Source organism: Mercenaria mercenaria, unplaced genomic scaffold, assembly GCF_021730395.1.
Source record: "Mercenaria mercenaria strain notata unplaced genomic scaffold, MADL_Memer_1 contig_2871, whole genome shotgun sequence".
Lineage (NCBI taxonomy): Eukaryota > Metazoa > Mollusca > Bivalvia > Venerida > Veneridae > Mercenaria > Mercenaria mercenaria.
The window spans coordinates 37,426-51,271 of record NW_026460958.1 but is presented as its reverse complement, the minus strand read 5'-3'; the positions used below and the strand labels follow the sequence as shown (position 1 = coordinate 51,271).

Here is a 13,846-nt window from a genome sequence, read left to right as displayed (position 1 = left end):
GATCAAATTATAACAAATTACATCATGTCTAAGAAAGAATTTACCAAGTTTTTATTTCAAGTTCTATATGGGATAACCACAAATTCAAATTTGATTTTTAAGAAAAATGTGACAGTCTCTCATCTGATATTTCATTTACTGTTTTCTGAAAATTGTAAAGAACACTTGTCCCAATAAAAAAGACCAATAAGCATTTCAATATTTGAGAAATAATTTATACCAAAACCACTGATTACACACGATTGGTGGTTATACATTGGTCGTAATAATTTCACGAGGGCGCAGCCCGAGAGAAATTATTATGGACGATGTATAACCGCCCGAGTGTTAAAATAGTTTTCAATTAGTCTTTCAATTCTAATATATCTTTTATGGTAAAATTTAGATAAGATATGACAGAACTGTTTATTTGCGCATGTATGGCGCAAAATGGCACGTCGTCACGCTCCTGTGTTTATACACGCCAGGAACGGAAATGGTAATACGTCTTGCGGAATACTAGTAGCTCCATTAGCGCATTATTCTGCATAGCTAAAATTATCTACGTGTGTGTGTGTAAATTAGTTAAGACAGTTATGCTTTGTGACATTGCGTTTTTAAACATGTTTTAAGTAAAATATCTTATCAACTTTGAAAGCGCTATTTGAAATTCAGTATAGACAAAAACACAATAATACGATTATATCCTGCCAAATTATATTTTAATAATGGTGACTGCATGTATCCGATAAAAACATTTCCCCATTCCTTTTGTAAGTATTGTATATACATTTAATGGTACCATCACTTTCACCAGTATGAACCTTTTTCATAATTATGAAATTGGCAGATACTGTTTGTGAATACAAAGAAACTAAACCTGTTGTTTGTTATTATCAATTATTACTATTCCTTTTTAATAACAATCGTAATCATTATAATTATTCTTACTATTATTTTTATCATTCTTTTTTCAGACAAGGAAATTTAATTTATTTACACACCTTCATGGCCTAGTGGGGACACCTGCAGGGGCTAATTGTCCTCTAATTAGCCGCTTTTACATAATTGCTGATAAGCAGATAAGGCTGGATTTATTTATTGTTGTTTTTGTTTGGCGGGAGTGGGGGTAGGGTACTTAAATAGTAGTGGATCTAGGCCTTTAACTACAATTAAAATTTACATAGCCTTAGCGTTTGCATATAAAAAGTGTGTCCCTACGCAATTTTGAAATTCGATATTTCACATTCATACTGCATCTATACTATTAGCGACGTCATGATGTTTATTTGTAAATGACATGATCTGTTTTTATTTATAGCACGCTGATACTTAAATAGCTTAAGATGTAGTTGCAGCGATTATAATTTTATTTGCTTGACAAGTGGAAAGAGTTGCGAAAATGGGACCGAAAATTCTAGTTGTTGCTTTACTGCTTTTACAGACGTGTGGAACTGTAAACACATTTTTACCTTTTAAAGCTGCCGGGTATCTTGTTTCAGCGTTTACGTTTGGTTTGGACCTTTACGGATTCATTGACAGCTTCGATGAAGAGAAATCACGCACAGACGACAAAAAGTACGAGGAATTAAAAAAAGAGTTGTCTAATAAAATTGATGCATCTACAAATTCTATAATAGCGAAAATTGATCTTCATGGGCGTTTCGATCGTTTGCTCGAAATAAGCAAATACATGAGTGCTTTACTGACTGATATAAAATTTATCATTGAATCAGAAACGAATGAAACTAGAGATGAAAACATAAAAAGATATAAAGATGGATTCAAGGAACACGAAGCTGATATACAAGCCATTTCCCGTTTACTGACTCAGAAAGTACCAGTAGACGGCCTATCAAAGCCTCTTGTAGACGTGTACGTTGAACAGATCAACTGTAGTCTAACATGTATGCAGGTATTTGAAGACTATTACATGAGTCTAGTATCAAACGCTTTTGCAATAGACATAACAAATGAACTTTTCAACGACATCGATTTGTCAAACCAAACCAAAGCGTTTTGGACGAACAATGTGGAGATACTGGAAGATGCATTTGAATTGCGAAGGACTGAGTGTATTGATCGTTTCCCTCAGCTGGTCAAAGACGACCTCGCAGGTGATGAGAATGCCACTGATCTTCAGAGCAAAAACGCTCTTAGATATTCAAACAGACTAAATAGTGTGATATTTGTAGGCAATGACACTGACAGTCAGATCAAGTATTTGGAGCACGATCAGCAAAACGAAAAATTGTATTTTTCGAAAGGAAAAATGAAACTATTGAAACTCTTGGTCACAACTCAACAAAATGCGAGGATAACTCTACAGAAATATTTCCGACTGATCCCGATATCTCAAGGCTGGTGAGCAAAATCGAGGAGGGAATCTGTGATACGGAAACGATTGGTAAAATGATAGATGATTTGTTCTTCTGGCGAGGCTACGTCCTACGGTTCAGGTTTATAATGACACAAAAGCCACAGAATGAGATAGCCATTGATCAAAGTAAGTCTATATTTCTGTTTTATGCTTAATCAAATAAAGGAAAAACAAGTTCTCACTCCTTCTAGTGATGACATTCTTTTAAAAAAGTGCAATGTCTGTTTATAACAGTTCAATTTAAAGTATTAGACCCGTAATAGAGAACCTCCTGTTGAACAGTATTTAATTCTTACCATAAACTTACTTTTACTGAACATTTTCAGGGGGCGTAGGGTCAAGCCCCACAAGGACCATTTTTTTATTTTCCCTTTTTTCTAGTAAGTTTTTACTTTTTCTTCAAGACTTATTTTTGATTTATTGTACTAATAAAAGTGGAAATTTTACATTTGATAAGCGATTTCTTGCTGTTCAAAGTGAATTTAACTCTGAAACAGAAGGGGTTAGAGTTAGGCATCTTTAAAAATACTGAGTTACATGCGGTACAAGTTGTCTATTTCACCTTTACTTTTTAGATTACATATTTTGGAAGAAATGTAGGTAGGTTTTACTTCTGCCCCAAGGTTATTCTTCAATGAAGTGAGCAAAATTAAAAACAGTCCCACAGGACTCTACCTTACGTTTTTAATGTTGGAGTTAAAATTCTGTCTCATTAAAATCCGTTTACTTGATGCACCCCTAAAATTTATATTGACAGTTTTTTTGTGTTTTACAATTGTTTACCAATAGTTTGATGTTTCTTTTATCAAAATTAATGATATAATTAATTCTTTGCAAACGCTTTGAACAGTGGTCATCACTTTGAAATTCGTCTTTACTTGAACTTGAGGAAATACCATAAATTATACCAAATTTATAAAACAAACGGCACGGTAAAAGTTGTTTAAAATTGCAAAGGTCAACTTTAAAAATATACCAAGCAAATGCAATTTTTTAAACATTACTATTAGGGTTCTAATACCATAAATATGTGACATATATAGAAATTACAGTACTCAAAAATTAATATGACCGCGTTCTAGAATGTTTATTTTACATAACACATTATTTGGTAGGTACCCGGACAGCTTTTATTGAAGTATGCGGAAAAGACATTGTAATAGCAGCTGAAGAATGGAAGGCTGAAATTGCTTCAAATTAGTTTACGAGACGATGAAGATGAATAAGGTCACAAGTGGTGCTGCTATAGTATCTGTGCCTACAAATTTGATATTTTGTTTGGTCATTCGTTACCTTATAGGATTTATTTCATAAATGTCCTCTCATTCTATAGTGTAGAATCAAGTATGATTTGTCAACTTATTTATACTGTTGCTTTCACATTGAACATAATGTTTTTTAACGAAATAAGAAGATTCCCTTTTCCATACAGCACTGCTGGTGGAACTTGATATAACAATGATCTTTCAATAAAACGTTATTGAAGAACCGAAATCGGATACCTCTGATACCGCGTATTCCAATAACAAAGATGCACAAAACACATTTTCTTTTGGAAATTAAACGGTTCAATCTTATTTGCTGTGCACATGACGAACTAATATTTGCGCCTAGGCAAATGTGTATCAAGATTTAGTTCGCATCATAATTAGGACCTTGATCCCCAATGTAAATATAATGCACGGCATTCGCTGGTGCTTAATGAATTAAACAGTTTCCATTGACTAACCATTACATTGATATCAATGTTGTCAGCATAATCTTTCCTACTCGTGAAGCTACACTTCAAAATAATTGTCATAATATGTTTCGCACTAAAAGAAACGAAACTAAACCAGTGTAAAAATTTAAGTCTTTTATTTTCTTTTTTAAACTTTGTTTTTAACTTACAGCATTAAAGATCAACCAAAAATAAATTTCCAACAAAGTAATGCGGGGTGTACTTTAATTGTCTATTATTTTTGGTCACATGAAGTAAGAATACATCAAATCCGACCAGGCACAAGGACTACGCCCTAATCATTTTGGCGGGGTATATTTTGGTTAACGTTAAAGAGGATTTAAATTAAAGCAAGTTAGAATACACTTCGACTTTTTTTGAAATTTGAAATTTGGGACCTCGTGTGATATTTTAAAGCAAATGGGCACATATTTCGAAATATAGTCTTTTTGTTGCCTCTTTAGAAGAAATATGCCACTTGAATCTAGTAATGAGAAAATATTAGTAAATTACTGGTACATGAGAAGTAAAATTACAGATCCGGATTTGCATGTATCATTTATTTCAGTTTAAATATATTAACATAAAACTGATATTGTTCATATTAACTTAGTAAAACGTAGTTCCTTTTCTAGGCTTTTGCTTAAAAAATAACAGATCAAAACAGCATTACATTTTTCATTTGTTTCTATTATATAACCATTATGTCTTACTCGTAAAATATGATAAAAATTAGATGATTTATATGGATTCTCATTGTGTATTTTCTTAGTTTGTTTATAGCTCTTATAGGATCTTATATGACTGGCTGTGTAAGACGGGTTAACAATGAGTGGAAAACCGAGTGCTGGCGAGGTTTTTTATACAGCTATCCCGAAGGCTGGGAAAACACCTGCCTTACTTAGGCAGTCATGTTAGATAATTTTTCATTCCTACCTTAGATATTATTGCAATACTTACAAAGAAATCGCTCATATACAATGACGTCATAATATTACACCAATATGCGCATGTGTAGCTTATCTCTTCCCTAGGGAAAAGATAAGCAAGGTGATTATCTTAGGAGATCAAGCTACATGTGCGCATATTTACATAATAATTTGATGTCATATTATGACGTCATAGTGTTTGAGCGACATCGTTGAAACTGATACAATGATATGAACAGTAGGCACGCAAAATGATCTAACATGTCTTCCTTACTAAGGTTTCCATTAGGTACAGGTACAGGCAGGAATGTTAGATCCTTATAATGATATGTCCATTTATGTATATTTACGTTATGATTTGTTTTCTATTATGTTTTGTATTTCAATTGTAATGCACAACATTACATTTTTTTCTCTTTCTGAACTTGTAACAGGAAACAAATGCATGCTATTCTTGTTTTGCCTTTTTGTTATTATGTTGTTGTTCATATATTGTATATTTGTACACTGGATTGTACAATTTCGACAATCATCCGCCTATCATTGTGAATATTTGAATACACCATTCTTACATTGTACATAAAATCATTAATTGGACCAATTTTTTTATGATATCCGCTTTTATAACGTTTAATATTGACATATGTTATTAATTACATGTTGTCTTTGTGTTTTTTAAAAGAAAACAACTTTTCCGTCTTTTTTGAAGATGCAGAAATATAGACAACTCTCAAAAACATTAATCATGCAATAGAATTTAGCATAATACGGCGTGTAGATTGATTTCAAAACATAGACAAACTTGAATATTGCAAATTGAATATGACAAAACCTCGTAATTTATAAGCCTATGAAACATACAGGCAACTCTCAAAAATAATGATCACGCAATAGAAATGTTTTGTCAGTTGGAAGAAAATTAACATAAAATCGAACAACAAGTACATTTTAATTATAGGCAAAATACAGAAAAAGAAGGGGTAAACGATAAATAAAAGGGTCGGGTATTAAGGGGAAAATTAGAGCAAGGATGAATATTCAACAGGGAAAGCCACGTTCCTTAAAGCCGTCTTCATACACCGTAAACCGCAGCAGCGCAGACACGCACATACAAAATACAAACGCACACACAACAAACAAAAACATATTTTGCTGTTCTTTTTCTATGTAAAATTCGTTATTCATGTATACAGTGTCTCTGTTGATATGAATCTTTTAAAGAAAACGATGTGTATTGTAGATATCTCGTAATGCAATTTGATGAAAACATTGAAGACAGAAGAATTTGAAAGTTTCTAGTAAAAATTGCATCAGAAAACATGCATTAGTTATATCTTATGTTGTTATTGTAAACATGTTCCTTCGAATAATATAAATCGCGGCAATAAAGACAATTCACCGTCGTCGAAACCAATAGCGCTATAGCGGACTTATAATATAGATATTTATAATAGAGACAGTTTTCCTGGAGTAAAGCGTTACAAACGCTTTTCGATTTTCATCGTAAAAAGGTAGTAAAACAGTAAATTCTCATGTGTTTCCGTAAACTATAGTCTGTCAGTAGTTAAGTTTTAAAGCCTTCCTAAGAAATATAGCATTTATTTCCAGATATCTAAAAAAGTTATTTTTTGTTGTCGAAAGATCTGTAGGCTAGTCCCTTTAATAAAAATTCATGTGTTTTCACTCCTTGCCGCCAGTGATTTAGTGTGTAGGGGATAGCTTTGGTCATTTACAGTTATAGCAATAAGAACCACATCTAAACAAACGTCCCGGGATTTTTTTCCCCTATAAATCAGAATAATAATGTATACACTTTTCAAAAACATTTAAGTTTTTAAATTTCTTTCAAATACTTTTCATTCACTGATGTTTTTTACAAACACACTGATTTAGTCAGTAAAGAATGTCTGTCTGCAAGCTAGTAAAAGAGTGACATGACAGTGTATACAAGAAGTTAAGTCTAAATATAAAAATCATCAACCTAACTTTATACCCTAAAATCCTCTTTACCTAAAGCATTGTAAGTAGCAGGAAAATTAAGATTTGTAACAATAAAACGATGACAGTGATATTTTCTTTAATGAGCCAGAGAGAGAGAGAGAGAGAGAGAGAGAGAGAGAGAGAGAGAGAGAGGCGTGAAACATGATTTTAATAAAAATAAATATTTAAATCAAGATACTATTATTATATAAAACATGTTATGTTCCATGTTAAACATTAAAGACTTAAGATAATTAATAAAAAATTGCACTTTATTAAAGACTAGGTCAAAGTTTGGCACAAAAGGACACATTTCTGCATGTGTAATCTAATATTTTGAAAAAAGATCCTTAACAGCACTTTTGAAAACAGTAAGGCTGGACAAATTCCTTATTTGAGATGGAGGCATATTCCATAATTTACAACCTAAAAAGGAAAATGACTTCAAACCAAAGCCTTTCACCCTAGGTAGCATAAAAGACCCACTGTCACTAGACCTTGTTCTATATGAATGAACAGAATCTCGGGTCACAAAGTATTGACTCATATAGCCAGGAGATTGACCATTTTTGTAGCATCTTTAGAAGCCGTTGCTAAATTGTTTTCAGATTTTCGAAAGTCTGACCAGAGTGAATATTTGAGCCGTGCCATGAGAAAACCAACATAGTGGGTATGCGACCAGCATGGATCCAGACCAGCCTGCGCATCCGCGCAGTCTGGTCAGGCTCCATGCTGTTCGCTAACAGTTTCTCCAATTCCAATAGGCTTTAAAAGCGAACAGCATGGAGCCTGACCAGACTGCGCGGATGCGCAGGCTGGTCTGGATCCATGCTGGTCGCATACCCACTATGTTGGTTTTCTCATGGCACGGCTCATTTGTTTAACGTGCTTGGTCGCCGTTTTTTTTTTAAATTATTATTCTCATTACTATGCAGTATTCTGTTGATTAAATGATACAATTAGTGTAGTAGTCTATATCGATTAAATGGAAATGTATTTTCATGTTAACGATGTTTATGAAAAATGCATTATTATGACGTAACATGCGTATAGATCAGTACATTCAAACAAAACAAGCTACCCGTGTCAAGAGGTATAAAGCTAAACTTAGTAACAAAACACGGAAATTCCTATTCTAAAATAACAAAGATAAAACTATTATTATTCCAGTAACTATAAATAACGGCTCGATTTATTTAAACATGAGGCCACCACAATGGCATACGACAAAATATGGAGTGGAGTCTTGGAGTGACCTTGGAGCCTAATTTTGGAGTGAGATTTTGGAGTCAAATTGAATATGGTTTTTCATTTAAAGTTTGAAAAGTTATTAAGATTAAAACAGAGGTTTGGTGAAAATTCATAAGACGAAATGCAATAATGTTTAATGTATGTTGCTGTTGTTTTTGCTGTTGCAAACAATAATAAAAATGGTGATTATTGTTATGAAGAATCAAATTTAATATAACGTGAGTCTGGTAGTTATACTGTTGATTGTGAAAATGATGCTGGTTTGTTTTACATAATTATGTTTACAACAAAAACTATCAATTGTTTTTCGTGTTTCAGATTGAAAATATATATCGTCAGTTATGTTACCGTCATCATTATCGTCATCATTGGTATCCTGAAAATCAATTTATCACATTTGACAGACAAAATCATCCAACACTCTTAAAAAAAGAATTGTCTAAATTTCAATCATCACCATTATCATTAACAATAATACCATCAACAAAGCGTTATCTTCCGACTACAACTGTTTTTCATCTATCTTGTTCATCAGCAAAAACATCAGTAAAACTAACAATGATAATGATGCTGTAATGACCGATGATGATGATGATGATGACAGTGGTGATGGTGACTGGTGATTGTGATGATGATGTTAATGATAATTATGTTGGTAATGATTTTGTGGTGTTGGTGATGATGATGATGAAGATGGTGGTGGTGATGAAGATGACAATGTTTATGAAGATGGTGGTGTTGATGATCTTGATGGTGGTGGTGCTGCTGGTGATGATAATGTTTGTAATTATGGTGATTGGCATTATGGTTGTGAAGATAGTAGTGATGACGATGAAAGTGGTGGTGGTGATAAAATGTAGATGATGATGATTGTTGTGTTGGTTGTGACGATAGTAGTGGTGGTGATGATGATGATGATGATGATGATGTCATCAACTAAAATAATGTTATTCAAGTTTCTGTGACACTTCAATACGTCAAAGCATAAAGGATTACATAACGAATGGATTTCATAAGGCACACACTAAAGAAACAATTTACAGGTGTGACAACTGAAATGTGTGGGAAATAACAAAACAACTGACAAATCTTCTAATGGTCCTTTTACACAGCAAGAGCAAATTTTATTTATTATTGCATGTTATCTTCCGAGAAGTTTTCTGATCAGAAGACATGGTAATTAAATTGGTGATAAAGGAGTACCCAAGCATGCAGCAGTGGAATAATGCCGTGACTTGCACTGATAAGCCCATTGTGTTCAATGTACAATATAAACAAGGTTAATTTTATTTTTAGATTTAGCATCTGCGTACAGATCAATAAAAATACATCCATCAAGTTACAAAGCCACAGGTCTAAAATGGCGTTTTACCGGGGACAGTCATTTTACTTATATGGTATATCAACGTTTACCTTTCGGTGTTTCGCGTAGCCAAGAAATTTTTAATAAGATTACACAGTCGGTAAGAGAAATTATGGTGAAGAAAGGTTTTAAGACAATAGTATGTTACCTTGACGATTTTCTTATATTTGCTAAAACTTATCAAGAATGTTAAAAAATTTGGACACATATTTTTCCTTTAGAGTGTTCGTTATTTTGTCTGTCAAGGGTGATAAATTTGTTTTCATGATATCAATGATGATGATAATGATTACGGTTACATTTGGTGATATACATCTTCATCCTAAAGACACGAACAACAATCAATAGCTTTTGTTGTAAACATAATACATAAAACAAATCATCATCATTCCCATAATCAAAAGTATAACTACCAGTCTCACGTTATTTAAATCATATTCTTCAAATGAATTCTTATTACAGTTTGCAATAGCAACAGCAACATACATTAATCATTATTGTATTTCGACTTATGAAATTTCAAATTAACAAATAAACCAATAATACCACTGCTTAAATCGTAATGATTTTTCAAACTTTGAATGAAAAAAAAATCACATTCAATTTGACTCAAAAATCTCACTCCAAAATTAGACTCCAAGGTCACTCCAAGATCTCACTCCAGACTCTAGGCCAAGACCCCACTCCATATTTTGTTGTATGCCGTTTTCAACATCATTTGATCTACCTATTTCGTAAGGAGTGCGCAATCAGTAGTTAATTCGACTGAAAAAGTTGGGCAAAAATTTCAAAAGAACAAGATTACTGACTTAATTACTCAGAGTCGAATATACCTTTGTGTCCAGGGTTTATGCGTCTTTTTTTGAAGACATTAACAAACAAGTGACTATAGCCGTTGCCTGTATACACACTTCAAGCGGGTTTCCCACCACGTAGCTTAAGCAAAATGACTACATCTTTATAAATAGATAAAGATATTTGGGAAGCCAAAAATATAGCCTGATTAACGTGGAAGTAAATTGCAAATATTTAATGACCCATGTAGATTGGTGAACTGTATTTTATGCGATACACGTCGCAATTTATTACTACAGGGAAGCTATTGGCGAAGGTAGATGATCCGGCGTCCATCGTTAACAGAATATAACTCATATTTTCAGCCAAATTTTAATGAAATTGGTCAGAATATTTGTCTTTATAACATCTAGGACGAGTTTGAAACTTTGTCATTTTGGATCAAAAACTGACTTACTAGGTCAAATTATAGAACAAATACACTTCACAGACAACACTTTCTATCTGATCTTTATGGAATCTGGTCAGATTACTTGCATTTACCCATTTTTCACATTTGGTCATTTGGGTGTAATAACTAATAATTTCTCCATTATTTCTACATGTAACCTGGTTATATGACATCTAGGTCGAATCTCTGGATTCCGGCCTTGTGTAGATCGTTTACATTAATTCTGCACTTCAGATGAAAGTATTGCATATACATCTGAAAGGACCGCATGTAAAGCTAAATCACCGCACATACTGATGTAAGCACACCATATACAGTGATAAGCATATCATATACATGTATAAGCACTGCACATACAAGTAGAATCACATCAGATGCAGATGTATGCACATCATAAAGTGCTAAATCAACACCATAAGAAAGCTTTGGCGTTCCATAAAAAGAACTTTCAGTTACATTTAAAAGACAGTAATTTTGTTTTGCCAAGGACTTTTAGACTTTTTTACTGTGATTTTGGTAAGTATGGAATATACAGAATAGTAATCTTGTGACGTTTTATGGTATAGGAGAATGCTATAGTCTCTTTTAATTATATATAGAATTGCTATTTGCATTTAATAAACGATCTAATCTAATTTAATCACCTACTAGTCTACCTTAAAGAATCAGCAAATAGGAGAAACTTCAGAAAGTAATATCTTCACTTGTGATTTACATAAAGCATGTTTTGGCCAGAGACAATAAACTTTTAGATTCTCATTTGAAAACAAAAATGGAACAGGTGGGCACTTTTCGTCATTCATATTTGAAAACACTAGATGATTGATGTATTGAAGGTATAAGAGTATAATAAATATACATGTACTTGTTTCATACCCTTACTTTTCAGTAAATTGATTTCTAACATCTCTGGCCATGTTTAAAGCATAAAAAGTGCATTTTTTCATTTTTTTGTTAAACAGGTTGAAAATAAAATCTTCAAGGCCATAAAGAACATTGATGGTCAGGCCAAAAATTTAAGGTAGGTCATGATACCGGAAACAAACATTTTTTAGGCTTTACCTTGGGTCGTGATTGTGAGTCAGGGGAGAGTTCTTACATAAACAAATTATTAACTTTTAGTAGTTGTGTTGCTCAAAGGTGTCTTTCATGCCTTTTTAACATTTGAGGAACCAAACATTTTTTTTTCTTTGAAAATGCCGCTTAAACACATCAACTTGAAAATAACGCCGAAATGCAGTTGATTCTTGGGTAAAACATTCAATGTGTTACTTTCAATTTCACTTTACATCAAACACGTAGCTATTAAAATTTCTTATACCCCCACCCACCCAGTATGTATCTTTTTTATGTACGGTTGTTTAAGAAGAGATAAGTGCGTTATCCTGTTTACTTCAAATAATCTGAAATTCAACATTCTCTTAAGATGTTTATTTTAGTAACTGCATTCTGACTTGATTTGACTTTTTTAATCCTAGTATTTACAGTGATGATCTAACAGTTAAAGTTTTAAGTTACAGTTTTAATTTTTCAAATTCTTATCAAAACTGGGTGGGGCATTTCTCAGGTCTTATCATTATATCGTCGTTTCTGTTGATTTAATTTCTATAATGGTTCTTGACTGGTCAAATTACGGAGGAGAATTTTTGCAGAAGGTGCGGCATGTTAGGTTGTTGGAGGATGGTCATTATGTTTTGAATTCGAGTTTATTTTGTTAATAATTCATTAATATTGAAAATTATTGATTTCTTCGCATCGTCAAATATATCGTATATGCTTCAGTAAGTTTTATGACCCCGTCTAATTATGTGACATCGTTGAGATCGCAATGCTACGGTCATAATCAGCAAGGCGGCCTGTGTTTAATCGTGTCGGTGGCATTGTAATTATACAATGTATAATATTTTCGCTGAGTAGAAACCCAGAAGTTACTTTATGATGGAATATTAGTAAAAATAAAATTAAAATAAAATACTGATGTTTTGTTCTGTCAAAATGTCACAATATTTATTTTTTATATATTTTCTAACCTCCCACGGCATTGTGCTCCCATTTAAAACAATGAGAGGTTTTCACCCGCGGGGTTTACGATTATTTTTTATTTCGCACAGTAATACATCTTTAAGTTAAATTTGAGTTGATATTGATAAAATTATTATTAATTAGCAAAATGTGAAACATTAAATACAGTTTCAAAAATTCATCGAGACGCCAGTTGGGGGTTTCCTCCCATAACGAAAATGGGAGTTTTTTTCAAAAGTCGTTTTTCAACGCGAAATCATGTAAGAACAGTTTTTTATTGTAAAAATTATTAATTTGAGTTAAAATATTTTGATTTGAAAGTTTTAGAAAAAACCCACGCTTTTTTCTCTCGTAATTGGTGAAGTGGGAGATATCCACCCGTGGGACCTCCAATGGGTTAGCAAAATCCCCATGGGAGGAAAAAATACTCCCATGGGAGGACCAACTTTGAAAACCTCCCACGAATTCATTCTTTAACATATAAAGAAGAAAATGACCAATTATTACTCTATGTAGATGTAGAACTATCGTTTAATGCCAAAAAATCAGAGAAAAGTCAAAGGCAAAAGGTAGCTGAGTTTGCGAAAATTCCGGATTTGCAAACGAAATCCGGAGACTGTTTTGGGATGGTATTACGGATACTAAAAAACGAGTTAAAAAGTGAAAAACTTCAATTTGATGTAAAGTGAAAATGCCAAATAAAACACCAGGTGCATATCTTCTCATATTGAACAACATTTTAATGACAAATGCGACACAACCTTTTGGGCCGTTTATGTATATTTCTATCTCAGTCAAGAATCATTAGTATGACCTTCTGAGTAAAATCTCAAGCAAAACTTTAGGTGCACATCTAACTATCCTGTGTTGTTACATGTAGATATCCCTAGGTAAAATAATTTTAACGTGTGCAAGAAACAAATTTGGACGGACGGACAAGGGCAATTCTTGCTGCAAACTGTCAATGATTAGACAT

At 32.9% G+C, this 13,846-nt stretch overlaps 1 protein-coding gene across 1 annotated transcript; it reads left to right on the top strand.

Moving 5' to 3' along the window:
- The first annotated feature begins 1,355 nt into the window (after window positions 1-1,355).
- On the top strand, window positions 1,356-7,034 carry LOC128552522 (uncharacterized). Its single transcript, XM_053533567.1, has 2 exons — window positions 1,356-2,485; window positions 3,475-7,034. Exon 1 carries the CDS (start codon window positions 1,382-1,384, stop codon window positions 2,345-2,347), a length of 966 nt encoding a protein of 321 aa, XP_053389542.1. The 5' UTR covers window positions 1,356-1,381; the 3' UTR covers window positions 2,348-2,485; window positions 3,475-7,034.
- Window positions 7,035-13,846: the final 6,812 nt, after the last annotated feature.